The following is a 17439-nucleotide window of genomic DNA, read 5'->3' as shown; positions in this document are numbered from 1 at the left end:
TACACAAGACACATTGTTATATTTTCTTATGTAAATTCTTACTTGTCTTTTCCTCTAATCGATTAACTTTATCTCTGGATTCCTCCAGCAGAAATACCAAATTTTTCATTTCATTTTCTTTCTCAGTATTTTGGAGCAATAGTAGTGATACCTAAAATGAAATATTTAAATAATACAATATAAATATGAAAAATTAAATATAATACCTTAGCTTTTACCATTACCTACGATTATTTATGTACTTGTTTATATGCTTTTCAACTGGTTGTGCCTGGCATTTAGTACATATTTGCATAATAAACATTTACTAAGTGAATGAACAAACTAATATGATCTACCCAATGATCTACCCGATATTATAATATGCATTTCAAGTTAGTACTTAGAATACACAGATAATGAAATAGATATATAATGAAATCTATCGGCTCATTTATTCCATAAATATTATGGAGCACCTCCTTCATTCCACAAACCATAATAAGCATTGAGTATACAGAGATAAGGAAACTTACCTTAAAGAAACTCAGAGCCTACACCAGGAGACAACTATACTTGAATATTATTAGTAACAGGACAAAATGTTATATGAATCAGCACACACACACACACACACACACACACACACACACACACAGACCTAAATCAGTCTTAGAGGATGTAAACAAAAATTAATCCTTCTCAGAGTACTGAATTGAGTCTTGATAGACAAATAGAAATTAATCAAACACAGAAATTAACATTCTAACTCATACAAGAACACAAAGGATCAAGAGATGTTTTATTTAAAGAGCTGAAAATATTCAGATGGCTAGAGTATAGAGTCCATGTGAAGAAAAAGGTAAAAGATAAACTTATAAAGACAAGGGGAAGACTCGCAGAATCAAGATGGCAGAAAGACCTCTCTGCCCTGTATTCAATTCCAAATCACCCAAGAAATAACCAGGAGAACAAAGACAGATTCCATTTCCCATGAAACTATGAGACTGCTATGACCCAAACCACGATATGTAACGAAGGAAAGCAGTTAAAAGGAATGGAAAATGATGTAGTATAGAAAAGCAAGGTCAAACCTAAGAGCCTACACAGGGAAGATACTATTGAGAAGCAAAACAATTCAATCCCAAAGGACTCCAGAATGTTTCAAGAATTAGAGGCAACAGACACTGTGGAAGGTAGGTATAAAAAAGACTAAGTATAAGGAGGCTATTTGGAAGTCTGTATAAAGAGTATGAAAACCTCTCCAGGTCCACTTAATCCTCCTTTTTCGGACTCTCCTCCTTGATAGCCAATGTAGTCAGAGAACTACAGACGTAGTCATATTGAAAAGAGAATCTCTAAACCTAGGTTTTCTAATCACAGGGAGGGTTGTAATGAAAGGTCAGCCTGTGGAATAGTAAAACTCATCCTGTCCTTCCTACTCTGCCAGCCTCAATCCAAAATGCCATCAGTCAAGTCTGTACCACCAAGCAGGAATTTGGAGAATTAAAAAAAAAAAAAGTATTATAAATAATGACATTTAGGAGTCCATAGCAAAACACTAGTTGGCCACACCACCATTTCACAGGGAACCCCACCAATCTATAAGCCCTGCCCATGCACCCAGAACTCCAACAAGCTTTTTTAGCACTTCCTTTGTGTTCTTTATAATACTCACAATTTTAACTTTTAAAAAGGCCTTCTCTCAGAAATCTGGTTTAAAAGTTCAGTTACAATATGGAAAATTATTAAGTCTTTCAAAAGATCTAAGCCTTAACACATAAATTTAACCAGAATTTAAAAATACAAGTATCTTCTCTGTACTTTCAATTAACTTTTGTTACTATTAAGTAGATATCCTTGTTATCTATCATTACAAGATATCTTATAAAAAAAAAAAACTCTGAAAAAATAGGGGGAGACAGAAAGAAGGTGATTCCTTTCTATAAAACATTTTCCATTGGTAAGCATGACTTGAAACTGATTAAGTTGGCATAATAATTGACATTCTTGTGAATGTCAAAGAACACAGACATTACTTTCACATTTTCCACTATGTGACATTAATAGAAAGAAGCAAAAGAGTATTTTAGTTCCCCCTCCTTGGTGTCATTAATAACAAATACATTTCAAAATAAACTGCAAAATAGGAGTTGAGTGGTCAACGATCATCATCTTTACATTTGATAAAATTTTTATCTAAACAAAAGTTCTCATAAAATATTTTTGCAGCAATGTTACCCACTAATATAAATATTGTAGAAAATACACTGAGTTTTTAAAAAAGGGTTGCCATTCAGGGCATGCATGTTTGAATCAATGGAAATTAATTCTGCTAGGTAAATGGCTAAGTATTTGGAAATGTATATTTAAAATCTCTCACAGAAATTTATCATGCAGTCTGCAATACAGAGTTCTTTTGAAATTTTAAGTATTTTATGAATTATCAAATACAAAGAATACAAAGAGTTGATTTTTTTAAAAAAATACCTGCTTTTCCTTGTCATGTACTTCCTTCTTATATTCCTCTTCAAGGTGTTGGAATTTTTCATGATCTTCCTTTACTTTAAAAATAAAGCCGATATACTTTAATATCTTAACACAATTACACAATAAAATTTAAAGTTTATGAGACTTTATTTCACCTCCTTATTTATCTAGATACTAAACCTCAAAGTTCTATCAAGTTACAACTGCTATTTTCTTGCTGTTTAATAAAATATTGAATTTAAATAATATCAAAATATAACAAGAAAATTCTGTAATTTTGTAACAGCAAATATGTAAAAGCTTATACTTTATAACACTTTTTAAATAACAGATTTTAAATATATACAGATTTTAAATAACAGATTTTAAATATATACAGAGTTGACCCTTGAACAACAAACATTAGGGACACTGACCCCTACACAGTTGAAAATCCACGTATACTTTTGACTCCCCAAAAACTGAACTACTAATAGCCTACTGGTGACCAGAAGCCTTACCCATAACATGTTTTGTATGTCATATGTATTATATAGACTGTATTCTTACACTAAAGTAAGCTAGAGAAAATGTTAAAAAATTCATAAAAGAAAGTACATTTATAGTACTATGCTGTATTTACTGAAAAAAATCCACAGAAGTGGACCTGCACAGTTCAAATTTGTGTTGTTCAAGGGTCAACTTGTTATTTTATCATGAAACTTTACCAAGAAATGTAAAAATAAGACCAAATCACCCTTCTAAAAAATTAGTACAAACCATAGTAAGTTTGATTTCAGGGAAAATGTAGCTTTGAAGCCAAAAGACTATTTTTAACATATATCAATTCCCTGCCACATTCCACAAGATTTTGAAGGGTTTACAAAACCCTGAGTACGAAATTTAAAAGACCTGAGGAATCAAGCTGAAGCTAGGAAAACATTAAAGGAATCTAATTTTTTATTAGATTTATATATTTTTATTTATTTTTATTTTATTTATTTATTTATTTATTTATTTATATTTTTTATAAACATCAGTAGAGTAATATAAAATTAAATAGGATCCATACATTTAAAATGCATTTCCAATCTGGAATTCTCAGCTTGCCCACGAAGTTCCTCAAAAGCTATTATCATTTTCTGAAATATAAAATTTAACTTTTAAGAATCATACTTACATTTTTTAAATAGGTTCTTCAAACTATGAAAATATTAATAAATTTGTCTCATGATCACTAGATATAAAACCACTCAACCTTGAATAATGAAGTTCCCATAACTTGTAATAATTAAATAAGTTACTAAAAATGTATTAGAGTGCCTACTAAATTAGCTTCCCAGATGCTTAAATGCACTGGAGACATGTTACATACTACCAAACAGCAGCAAGATGATTTTTGGTATTCTAGTCATTTACTTAATAGCCCATATCAAAGTCTATAATTTTACATATTTTTTTGCTTACTTAATTTCTGTCTTCCCCCCACTAAAGTGTAACCTCTGTGAGGTCTCCCTCCTATTAGAGTCCAAATTAACACTTACGTCATCTAGCAGTGTTAAGTTCATTCAGGATTCAACAAATCCTGATTTGCAGATTTGTACGAATTCATTTATTTGTTCAATAAATAGTTACTGAGTATCTACCATGTGCCAGCCACTGTTTTAGGCACTTAGGATATAGGACAAGGTTCTGATAGGGAACTAATTTATATTCCAGGGTAATGGAAAATACTTACATATACATCTATATCAAATAAATGTCATGTGGCTTTCAGCAAAGTTAAACAAGGTGAGGAGATAGAGAAAAACTGAAAGGAAAGGTATTTTAGATAAAGTAGTAAGGGGGATAATTAAAAAGGAGAATGAAGCTTAAGAGTTCTCATAAAATCTTGGACACAAAAGTTCTAGACAAAGTCAAAGAACCAAGATCATAAAGAGGTTACAAGTTTGAGAAACATAAGAAAGAATGACTATACCTGAAAAAGCAAAGTAGAAAACAAGAGGGATAAGAAAGGTAAGCAGGAACCAGACACATTAGTAATACTTTGTATTTTTTTTCAAATTAATGGTTATGTAACATAATGTGATAGTCTCTGACACAGAGTTAATACATATTTGATAAATTAAGTTAAATGGTGTCACTAACATGTAAATTCAAAAGCCACTGAATAACAAAACATTAACACACCTAGTGCAGAATCTTAATCTTATTGGATATAATCCTATGTCAACAAATAATAATCCTTTTATCAAGAAGAGTTACATATATCTTTGTAGCTATCACTCGATTTTGCTTAGAAATGTCTCTATTTAGCAGTGTCTATGTGGCTCAGTCAGTTAAGCGTCCGACTTCAGCTCAGGTCATGATCTCATGGTTCATGGGTTTGAGTCCTACACATCAGGCTCTGCACTAAAGGCTCGGAGCCTGGAGTCTGGTTCAGATTTTGTGTCTCCCTCTCTCTCTCTCTCTCTCTCTCTGCCCCTTCCCTGCTTGTGTGTGCTCGCTCTCTGCCTCTCTCTCTCTCAAAAATAAACACTTTTTTTAAATGCCTCTGTTTAGAACATTTAACTTTTCCCTACGACTTACCTCAATGTTATTATTTAGATCCACATATACTTGCCTAGTTTCTTCCCGTTCATATTCATCTATTAATATAAAATAATTCAGAATTAAATTTTAAAATGATAATGCCAATAATACTCAAAATGCCTCAAGAAAACATTAAAATATTTAAAATTCTGTTAGTGAAATGTATTAGTATATCCTGAGTCTCTGAAAATAGTATCAAATGTACAGAATTGTTGATTGCTATGTTGTACATCTGAAACTAACATAACGTTGTATGTCAACTATACTTCAGTAACAAGTTTTTTTAAATAAGCTACTTCATAGTAGTCTCACAGCAAGGCACAGCAAGGCATAGTAACGCATGATTTTATTTCAACCTCAAAAGTTCTAATTTTCTTTTACCGAATTACTACCCATGGATTTATTCAAACTTTGTAAAATATATTTACAGTTTTAGCCTTTAAAATGAGTAGGGATTTAACAATTATTCTATTAAGTACTTTCTCCTGTGTATATTTATGATTCATAGAGTCCACATGAAAACCAAAGCCTACAATCTCTTGCTCTACTTCTGAGGAGGCAGAAAGGAAGATAAACTTGCTCTTCATGTCTTGAGGTTTAAGAATAGGTGTGGCTCCAGACAGAAATCCCCTATAAATCCTCTACAACCTTTTTATTTTTCTGGGTGTTTTTTTTTTACCTGAGCAATGATTCCCTCTAGCTATACTGAGGGGAATGAAGGTAGAAGGCAGTACCTTAATTACAAAGCAGTAACAGACAACGTGGTTGTTCCTTTATCATCCCCCCAAATGAGACCAGCATTACATTAAAGCATGTTAAATTTAAAGATGGTAGGGGCGCCTGGGTGGCTCAGTTGGTTAAGCGTCCAACTTCAGCTCAAGTCATGATCTCACAGTCTGTGAGTTTGAGCCCCACATCAGGCTCTGTGCTGACAGCTCAGAGCCTGGAGCCTGTTTCAGATTCTGTGTCTCCCTCTCTCTCTGACCCTCCCCCATTCATGCTCTGTCTCTCTCTGTCTCAAAAATAAATAAACGTTAAAAAAAAAATGTAAAGAGGGTATTAGTCCCAGATTCTCAGTAACCAGCTGCAAACAAGAGAATAGCAGCTGTCAATGGGAACCCAAATAACCAAAAAGAGGGTACATGAACTATCTTTAGAAGAATGCAGGTGTCCTAAACCCCTAAAAAATAATGGAGAAAGCTCTGGACTTACAGCATATGAAACAGGAACTGAACCAATTTTATCTGAATATTAAAGGGCTGGAAATAAAGGGCTGGAAAATTTAAGGAAATAGAGGCAGAATATATCAGCATTTGAACAGAAAGATAGTTCATACTTCTCACTCCATCTATTCTGTTTTATATTCACTACTTACACACTTAGTAACACATCTTCTCTATTCCTCAGAAATGATTTGTGCCAAAGAACTGCATTCTACTGCCAACACCTCCAATTTTCCCATTACCAATACCATTAGTACTTCTAAGACACCATCCAGCCATTCTTCCAATAGAAAAGTACTGGAAATTAAATAAAACTACAGAAAAGAACATAAACGGGTATAGATATACTTTACAGTTGTCAGAAGCAAGACCTAAAGTAGGGACTCTGGTAGCTGTTGAGTGTTCCAATGTGGTAATGTAGTATTGTAAAAATATAACCCTACATTTTCTGTTTTTCTTCTTGATATTTATCTATCCATTGATCTATCTCCCCACCCCCCATTTCACTCCCTTCTCTTTACTACCCTCCCTCCCTCTCCCTTCACACTCTACCCCTCCTCCCCCCCACACACACACACACATGCTTTGCCCCAGTTTGGGCAACTAGATCTTTCAGCATTTACTGCCTTAAAGAAGAAATGATTCAGGGGTGTCTGGGTGGCTCAGTCGGTTAAGCATCCGACTTTGGCTCAGGTCATGATCTCATAGCTCATGAGTTCGCACCCCGCGTCACGCTCTGTGCTGACAGCTCAGAGCCTGGAAGCTGCTCCAGATTCTATGTCTCCCTCTCTCTCTGCCCCTCTCCCACTCACACTCTCTCTCTATCAAAAATAAACATTTAAAAAATAATTTAGAAAAGAAGAGATGATTCAAACAAAAGCAAAGAAAAACTCTTTGGGTTTCAAAACACCAGATTGGGGATTAAGGGAAGGATTCAGGACATAAACACTAGGTTTTTTAAATATATGAGTCAGAACAAAGATTCTCATCCTCTACGTCAAAGAAATATTTACTAATTTGTGGGAAAAAGCCTTTAGAAGCGGAAGCTAAGAGAGCTTGGTAGGTTCTGGCAGACACTTAAGAAAAGGTTCTGGAGCCCTCTACACTCACCAGACTAAGCCTCAGGGTTGAGGACCACAAAACCCCCAGCGAGTGTGGGCCAACCAAGAGCAGAGTGAGACTATACTTTTTTCTTCAGTAGGGCTCTAGAAAGATGACAAAACCTAAGAAGAAATGCCTGTGAAGTATATCTAGGCAGACAGGGCTTTAGACAGCTTCCATTACCCTTGTTGCAACACCCGATGCAGCTGCGCATGGTGGGACAAAGCACAGAGAACCAGCAGATATGAATGGGCCCTGAGGACAGAAATGAGGGAGGACTCAGCAGCAACCTATGTGGACCAGTTACCGAATACCAGTCGAAACGAGAAAAGTCTCCATGGATAACAAATGTCCTTCTCTACCACATGGTACAATATGGGAACTTCCAAATTTAGATTCAACCCCAGGGGAAGGGGGAAAGTTCCCAAATTTACTAAGATTATGTTTCTTCTATGTTAGCAGCATCAAGGCTTTAAGATATTAAAAATTAAGATTTTTTTATATTTTAAGATATCAAAGTGTTATGCATGTTTCAGTTTATTGATTACAATTATGCAGAATCATAGTTTCTACATTTATCAGAGCATCAGAAAACCAGCCAGAAGGGGCAGAGTTACACAAGGTGAAAACTTTACAAACTGCTCAAGGATCTGCCATACAACTGTAAATATAAAAAGAGGATTCAGCCACTAAACCAGAGGAGGTAAATCCAGACTAAAGTCAGTTTATCACCTAGTTTATTTAGTCTGGATAGTTCTTGCTTTTTTCAATGGCATATATGGTGAGAAAACCCACATGAGGCCTACAAAAAAATACTGTCAAACAAAGGAAAGGTAACAACATGAGAGATGTTAAAAGGAATAACCTATCTCTGAAAACAAAGTCTATCTAGAGAACCCAGATGAAGATTTCAGAAAACTATCCAGTATCCTCAACAGAACCAAGAAAATATGGTCAATGAAAGAGGAAGATACAGTGATAAAAGAACAGGCCACAACAGAAATGCAAGAATTGGGATAAATCAAATAGAAAAATAAATGAGGAGGAAAGGGGCAATGAATTGGATGACACTACAAGAGAATTACAGGTTAGAGGCAGAACAGTACAGAATTGATATTTCAAAAGTCAAACTGTAAATATAAGAAACAAACAGGATGAGGGGGAAAATATTAAAACAATTAGAGAAAAGAAGAACTGAAGGCCAACAAACAAGTATTGCCCAAACAAAAATCAGACAGTGCCCATAGATATCATAAAGCTTTCATGAGCTAAAAAAAAGACCGGTACAGATTGAAATGGTTGTACTGACAAAACTGTGAATTATAATGATCAAACACACACACACACACACACACAATATCTAGGTATAGATCTAGGGAACTGTGATTACCCCCATTTCACAGATGAGGAAATTGTGAGACAGAAAATTATGTTATTTTCCAGGATCCCAAAGCTAGTGAGTAGTGGGACATGATTAAAACACAGGTGTGCCTGGGGGCACCTGGGTGGCTCCGGTTGCGCGTCTGACTTCAGCTTAGGCCATGATCTCATGGTTTGTGGGTTTGAGTCCAGCATCAGGCTCTGTGCTGACAGCCTGGAGCCTGCTTCAGATTCTGTGTCTCCTTCTCTCTCTGCCCCTCCCCCACTTGTGCTTTGTCTCTGTCTCTCAAAAATAAATAAATGTAAAAAAAAATTTTTTTTTTAAACATAGGTGTGCCTGATTAAATCTAGTTTGGATAAATGCAAAGAATGCTATCTGGATCCAAAAATGTAAATGTACATGCAAAGAATAAAGCAAAAAAGAAAATGTAAAGGTTTTAATTAATAGTGAACTCACTAAGCCTATAATGCATTCTGACTATCAAATAAACTGACCTTAGAGTTCATTAAAGACACCTACAATTAGACAATGAATAGTCCCTTACACAGGTTAAGTTACAAAACTAGACTACCTCAGACAGATCTGGACTCTGTAACAAAGATGTTCAACAGATCAACCAAAATGCCAAAAGCACTTAAGAATCTTCAAATGTCTAGGCTAACGACAAGATTCAAAAAGGACAAGAAGCCAGCTTTAAAGATCTAAAGAGATAGCACATAAAAAATGACTTAGACTTTTTCCATATGCCCTAAGGAGAGCTACGATAAGAAGACAGAAACTATGTCAAGATTTCAGCTCAACATAAAAATAAAGAGCTGTCCTTAAATGCCAATCTTGGGCTTAGTGAGTTTCCATCACTGAATATATTCAAACATAAAAAAGACTACCACTTGTTTAGACATGCTATAAAGGAAAGTAGATCAATGGAAATGTAAGTAGACTACAAAAGCTTTAAAGTCTTTCCCAACACTAAAACACTAACTACTTTAGATTAGGACTTAAGGCTACAAAAAAAAAAAAAAAAAAAAGCCAATGCAGTATTTCGAATGGCAGGCTAAATAATTCAATATCATTCAGTGTGCAACAGCCATTTAAAGGGTTTTTTTTTAAAGGTGCATCTAAGAACAGATTTGTTCTTTTTTTTTATTAATCTATCGCCTACTATCTTGAAAGACATTGTCTAAAGAACGGACTATACCGAATTAAGATATGATCCCTTGCCCTTAAGCTTGCAGTGAGATGTCTAGCATATAGTAGTAGACACTCAAATATTTGTTGAGGGAATTCATAAATACAGTACATGGTAAAGGTATACAAAGAAGAGGAGCATCTAAATCAGACTACAAAATTGGGGAATATTTCCCAAGAGTAGTAACATTTATTCTGAGTTTTGAAGAACAAATACGAGCTAAGGAGATGAAGGAAAGAGGATCAGTCAATAAAAAAAATACATTCAAAAGCTCAGAAGCATAATCTGTTTAGGGAGTAACAAGTAGTTCTCCATGAGCCTGTATATATGGGAAAGTGGCAAACACCATGCTATCCACCAAAAAAACATATGGAAAGCCATTTAATGAATTAGACAGTAACATGATTTGGTCTATATTTTAGGAAAGCATCAAGGACTCTGTTTTCTGGTAATAGCTAAGTAATTCAGACCAACCCTCCTACTGCAGACAGTTAAAAATCTGGAGGATCTTTTAATTCTTAAATGAATCAAAGATCTAAAAACATAATGATGAAAACATAATCAGGCCAAGAATAGATTGAGGGTTATAATTCAAAAACACCAAACCAACTTCCAGTGCCAGTCAAGATGAAGTAATTCCACTATAGCTTTTCTCTCCCATTGCTTACAGCTAAGATCCCTGAATGAAATACATAAAGCAACTACTTTAGGACTCTGAAAAGTAAGCGAAGGCAGATATATTGGAGACAAAAAGTAAAATCTTAAAGAAATGACTCATGTGAAGGTGAGTTTCCTGTTTAGGTTTTTTCCTATCTTCCCTCCTAACAGTAGCCAAAGTGTAAGGCCCCAGCAGAACTGTAACAGGAAACATGAGCAGCAAAAGGAAATCCTGATTTTTTTCTTTTTTTCCCCCCTCACAGCCCTGTCCCCAAAATGGCCCTAGTAGTGGAATAGTAGCAGCCATGGCAGCAAGGACATACAAAACCCCAAAAGAAATTCCACATTTACAGCCAACGGGCAGGGAAAATGGGCCCAAGGCTGAGCATGGGGGAGAAATCTTAAAGACAGCTCCAAAAGAGGATTACCTAAATTATCATATGAGTCCCATGGGAAAATTGAGAGAATATACATGTACAAGACAGACCCAAAACAAATACAGCAAGGGCTTTGAAAACTAAACCCCAATATAAACCACTACCCACATCCCAGACCTAATCTTGAGTGGAGCATACAAGAAACAGAGCCAGAGCAGTATACCAAAGGCTTTGGAAACTGAACTGATACTGGAACCCAGCACACAAAAGGCAAGATAGAACTTGTGATCTGATCTGGAGTTGACAAACTGCTAAAAAATAAACAAACAAACATACATTGTCCTGGGGATTTTAAAAGGACCCAGATTCTCACAACATATAATTTCAAAATGTCCAGGATATAATCAAAACTTTTCAACATTCAAAGAACCAGGAAAATGTGACACCATTCTAGGTCTCAAGCAAATAATCATGGATAATGAAGTACACAATGAGATAAACAGAAGTAGAATGTAGAGCACGACACACCAGAATAGACCCCTTTAATAAACTTTATTAAAACCTTAATAAAATAATGTTTAATTTATTATGTTCATGGAGATAAAAAAAAAGCTGAACTTAAAAATTTCAGCAAGGAACACTAGTGGTGAACATCGCATATTAAATCACAATGTTACACACCTGAAACTAATGTAACATTGTCCATCAACTTTATGTTAAAGAAAAATTTCAGCAACAAACATGAAAGTCTAAAAAGTGACACTACAGATATTTTTAAGACCAGCTAATATATACAAAACCAGAAAATGCAATAACAAAAATTGAAACTTCGACTAATGAATTAAAAAACAAACTAGAACTAGCTAAAAAGAGAATTAGTGTACTAGAAGAGAGATTAGAAGAAATGTTCCCGAATGGCACACAAGAAAAAAGATGAAAAACATATACAAGGCAGAAATATGAAAGGTAACAGCACAGTGGCCTCACTGACTTGAAAAGATTAAACAGGCTTTCATCTAAGGGACTTTGCACTTACTATTTCCCAAAATAACTACATGGCTCACCCCCCCCAAACACACACACACTTACTAGGGTCCCTAAAATACTTCCCCAATCACCCTATCCCAAAATACTCTCTCCTTAAGTAGTTACCATCACCCAACATATAATTTGTTTATGGTCTGTGTCCCTCCACTAGGATGTATCCTCCTTAAAAGCAGAAACTGTTCATTGCTGTTTTCCTCAGCATTCAGAATATTTCATGACCCAAAGTAGACACTTTAAAAGCTGGTGAATGAATAAATGAGACAGAAAAATCCAATAGCAAAAGGAAAGACTTCAGGAAGAATCTAGATGGAGTTTACATTAATAAGTGTAAAGACTTTGTATAGGAAAAAACGATCTACACATATCAAGATACATTCATCGGTTCATTTAAGAAATCACCTAAAAATCTTTTTAAAGATTCTTCAAACCTCTCCCACCATCTATCTCTGACTTAGAGAACATAAAACTAAACAGAGAAAAAAAAAAAACCTAGCAGCCTTGTCTCTATGGCCCAGGTTACTTTCTACAAAGCAGTCAACACACCATCCCTCTACACCCATCAGTGTATACTTTTCACCATTTTTTATACATAGATGGGAAAGCTAATATTGAAAGCTGAATAAACGGGATGCAGTGGAGGAGCTGATAGTGGTACACTACATTCTGGAAAATATATATAGCTCTAAAAGCAAAGTACTATGTGCAGGGACAAAGAATTAAAAACACTAGCAATAGTGCATACTAGGAAGGAAGGAAGGAAGGAAGGAAGGAAGGAAGGAAGGAAGGAAGGAAGGAAAAGAAAAGAGGACAAGGAAGAGGAGAGGGGGAAGGAAAAGGAAGAGGAGGAGGAGGAAAAAAAGAAAAAGAAAAAAGAAGAGGGAGGAGGAGGGGTGGAGCACTTTGCACTGTTACAAGCAATTTATATTTATTAACAAATTTAATTCTCAAAACAACACTAAGAGGCACTTTATTAACCAATAAACAGTGGATCAGAGATTATATAACTTATCCAAGGTCAAGTAGACAGCAACCTAACTCTTAAGCCCAGGCTCTTAAGCAATAAGCTGTGTGACACTAAAATTTTAGCTATCCTGAAAAAACAGATAGACAGTATATCCTAATAGATTCTTGTCAGAAACAAAGTAGAGCTAGTGTGAAAATAATGACAAAGATGAAAGTATTATTTTTGAAAATAAAATCTGTTTTTCATCAAAATGAAAAAAAATTCCTACAAGTAAAATCAAAATATGCATACAATGAAAAGGTGTACCTTCATATATATACCACAACCTTATTTGAATATTTTAAAAGCATGTTTCTTTAGGAGAAACTTGAGAATTCTATTTAGATAGGAAATAAATATTGCACTACTCTTAAGTACTATGCCTTCAGCATAGCCCTCCACCAGTAGTTTCTATTATCAACATGGTTATGCATCAAAATTCAATATGCTGGTTGTTCCAGACAGAAAGGTTAGTCTCAAGATCACATTTTAACTGAAATAAGAACTACAAATGTCAGATATATAGCTTTTGAAATAAATTATCTTTCAAAAAAACTTTGAGCTTTGAAAGCTCAAAGAACTGAGAATCAAATTACTACTTATGCAAAGAAATGGTATGAGGCACATGTAACTTGTTCAAATCAAAGTTGGCTCCAAAAAGTGAAAAAACAATTTCTTCCCTTCTCCATTAAAATAATAATAAGTTGACAGGGTGCCTGGGGGGCTCAGTTGGTTGAGCATCTGACTTCAGCTCAGGTCATGATCTCACGGTTTGTGAGTTTGGGCCCCACATCGGGCTTGGGCTAGGTGCTGACAGCTCAGAGCCTGGAGCCTGCCTCTGACTCTGTGTCTTCCTCTCTCTCTGCTCCTCCCCCACTCTGTCTCTCTCTCAAAAATAAACATTAAAAAAAATTTTTTTAAATAATAACAAATTGAGAAAATCACATAAAACAAGAAAAATATTTACATTTCTTTGTCTTTTCTGCAGATCTGGCACAGGTTTCTTTGAGTAAATTGCATAAATGCCTTGTAGCATTATTCCTGAAAGAAAGCAAAGAGTCTGTGTAAGTGCAATCTGATCTCAAAGCAAAATCATATATAAAAGTTATGAAACATTATTTTTATAATTTTTGAAGAAAGTCTTATAATACTTTAATATATATATCACATCCCTCATAAATGACTATATGAAAAAAAAATGGGTTGACTGCACTATTAGCAAAGATGATTTAGTAACTGCTTCCCTTTAAAGTAAAAAGGATAGTTCCTTAACAAGTTTCTACCCAAGTAGCTATCAACAACCCTTCAGTAAACAGTTCTAGATATGCAGAAGAAAAAATATGAGAAAAGAGGGTAGGGCTTTTCATTTACTAATTACCCCACATATACTCTAGCTGTCTTACCCTCAAAACAGTAAACAGGTAATTTTCTGACTAGCCTTTCATTACATGAATAAGACGACCTCTGATCATCTCAATAGATGCAGAAAAAGCATTTAATAAAATTCAATATCCATTTGTGATAAAAACTCTCAACAAAGTTGGGTATAAAGAGAATGTACCTCAACATAATAACGGCCATATATGACAAGTACACAGCTTGCATCATATTCAACAGTAAAAAGCCAAAAGCTTTTCCTCTAAGATCAGAACGAGACAAGAATACCCCCTCTTACCATTTTTATTATATACTTACCATAGTATTAGAAGAACTAGTCAGAGCAATGAGGCAAGAAAATAAAGGTATCAAAAAAAAAAAAAAAGGCATCCAAATTGGAAAGGAAAAAGAAACTCTTAACATGATACATAGAGAAAACTCTAAAGACCCCACCAAAAAACTGTTAGAACTAAAAAACCAGTTCAGTGAAGTGTGTAGGATATAAAAAATCAATATACACAAAAATCAGCTGCATTTGTGTACACTGATAATGAACTATCTGAAGGAGAAATTAAGAAAACAACCCCATTTACAGTTGCATCAAAAAGAATAAAATACCTAGGATTAAATTTAACCAAGGAAATTAAAGACCTGTGTACTGAAAACTATAATACATTAAGAAATTGAAGACACAAATAAATGGAAAGATATTCCATGCTCATAGATTAGAAGAATATTGTTAAAATGTCCACATTACCTAAATGGGTCCTAATACCAATTCCAATGTGGAAGGGCAGCAGTTCAATTCTTGGGACCAACAAGCAATTCTTGGGATACCAGTTGAGTGTACCACAATTCAATTCAATCTGACACTACCTACCTGGAGATAGCCTCAGATTCTAAGGGTTCGGTCCTACAAAAACTGCTGTTCCCCCAGCCCCACTTGAGATTCTACAAGTTAAGGGTTCGGTCCTACAAAACTGCTGTTCCCCCAGCCCTACTTGACCAGTTGCAAGCCCAAGTTGTTACCTACACTTCTGTCCAACTGGCTATAACTAAAAAATTCCCATGACTCACTCCTTAGTTTTCAGACACCAGTAACAAGCTCAGATTGTTACCTATACCTCTGACAAACTGCCTATAAATCTGAGATTCCTTAGGTTCAATTAATTTGCTAGAGGAGCTCACTGAACACTGAGAAACAATTCACTTGCCATGTTACTAGTTTATTATAAAAGAATATAAGTCAGAAATAGATAAAAGAGATGCATAGGGACAGGCATGGGGAAAGGGTGGGGAGCTTCCATGCTCTCTCTCTGAGCTCATCACTCTCTTCAAATCTCTTTACCAAGCTCAAAGTTTTCCTGAACCCTGTCCTCTTGGGTTTTCATGGAGGCTAAGTTACATAATCATGATTGATTAAATCATTGGTCAATGATGACAGATTCGACTTCCAGACCCTCTTCCCCTTACCAAGGTGAGGGGGGGGGGGGTAGGGGTGGAGAGGGACTGTAAGTTCCAACCCTCTAATCACATGGTGGGTTCTCCTGGCAGCCAACCTCATCCTTAAGTAGGTTCCAAAAGTCATCTCATTAACATAATAAGAGATACTTTTGTCACTCTTAGCACTTAGGAAATTCCAAGGGTTTTGGAAGCTATGAGCCAGGAATGGTAGATGAAAACCAAATATATATACATATATGTGTGTGTGTGTGTGTGTGTGTGTGTGTGTGTGTGTGTGTGTGTGTATTTATATGAGAAATACAGATTTGGTCATCTGAATGACCAAATATATTTTTCTTATAAATATCACACTACCCAAAACAATTCACAGAATTAATGCAATCCCAACCAAATTTTCAATGGCATTTTTCAGATACAGAACAAACCTAAAATTTGTATGATATCACCAAAGAGCCAAAGCAAACTTAAGAAGAGCTAGAGGAATCACACTTCCTGATTTCAGACTGTATGACAAAACTAGAGTAATCAAAACAGTCTGGGAGGAGGGGGGAACTGGTTAAATAGGTGATGGGGATTAAGGAGTACACTTGTTGGGATGAGCACCAAGTACTGCATGGAAGTGTTGAATCACTGTATTGTACACCTGAAACTAATATTACATTGTATGTTAACTAACTGGAATTTAAAAAGTTTTTCAAAAGTATGGTATTAGCATAAAAACAGACACATAAATCAACAAAACAAACAAACCCATGCATATATGGTCAGTGAGTTCATTACCAAGGAGCCAAGAATATACAACGGGGAAAGGAGAGTCCCTTCAATAAATGGTGTTGAGAAGGGGCACCTTGGTGGCTGGCTCCATCAGTTCAGCATCCAACTTGGGCTCAGGTCATGATCTCACAGTTCGTGAGTTTGAGCCCTGTGTTGGGCTCCGTGCTGCAGCTCAGAGCCTGGAGCCTGCTTCTGATTCTGCGTTCTTCTCTCTCTCTCTGCTTCTCCCCTGCTCGTGCTCTCTCCCTTTCTCCCAAAAATAAATAAACATTAAAAATTGTTTGAAATAAATAAATGCCACTGGGAAAATGGAACCACTATCTTATAGCATACACAAAATCAACTCAAAATGGACTAAAGACTTGAACATAAGACCTGAAACCATAAAACTCCTAGAAGAAAACATGGGTGGTAAGTTCCTTGACATCAATCTTAGAAATGACTTTTTTGGATTTGACACAAGCAAAGACAACAAAAGCAAAAATAAACAAGTGGGACCACATCAAATTTAAAAGCTTCTGGGGGTGTCTGGGTGGCTCAGTTGGTTAAGCACCGACTTTAGCTCAGGTCATGATCTCAAAGTTTGTAGGTTTGAGCCCAACATCCAGCTCTGTGCTGACAGCTCAGAGCCTGGAGACTGCTTCGGATTCTGTGTCTCCCTCTCTCTCTGCCCCTCCCCTGCTCGCATTCCATGTCTCTCAAAAATAAATAAACGTTAAAAATAATTATTTAAAAAAAGCCATGACAACTGAAATCAATACATGATCAGTATTTAAAAAATAATAATAAAAAAACAAAAATAAATA

At 35.4% G+C, this 17439-nt stretch overlaps 1 protein-coding gene across 1 annotated transcript in view; it reads right to left on the bottom strand.

Moving 5' to 3' along the window:
* Nucleotides 1–17439, bottom strand: part of SYCP1 (synaptonemal complex protein 1) — a 115518-nt gene that overhangs the window by 86830 nt on the left and 11249 nt on the right. Inside the window, exons 7-11 of the mRNA XM_027058278.2 lie at nucleotides 13986–14059; nucleotides 5038–5096; nucleotides 3521–3590; nucleotides 2470–2543; nucleotides 43–151 (exon numbers count right to left, since the gene is read on the bottom strand). Coding sequence (XP_026914079.2) covers nucleotides 43–151; nucleotides 2470–2543; nucleotides 3521–3590; nucleotides 5038–5096; nucleotides 13986–14059 — 386 coding nt within the window. The remainder of the gene's footprint in view (nucleotides 1–42; nucleotides 152–2469; nucleotides 2544–3520; nucleotides 3591–5037; nucleotides 5097–13985; nucleotides 14060–17439) is intronic.

The sequence above is a fragment of the Acinonyx jubatus genome, chromosome C1, assembly GCF_027475565.1.
Source record: "Acinonyx jubatus isolate Ajub_Pintada_27869175 chromosome C1, VMU_Ajub_asm_v1.0, whole genome shotgun sequence".
Taxonomy (NCBI): domain Eukaryota; kingdom Metazoa; phylum Chordata; class Mammalia; order Carnivora; family Felidae; genus Acinonyx; species Acinonyx jubatus.
Note: the sequence above shows the minus strand (reverse complement) of the source record. Positions and strands in the feature narration are given on the sequence as shown.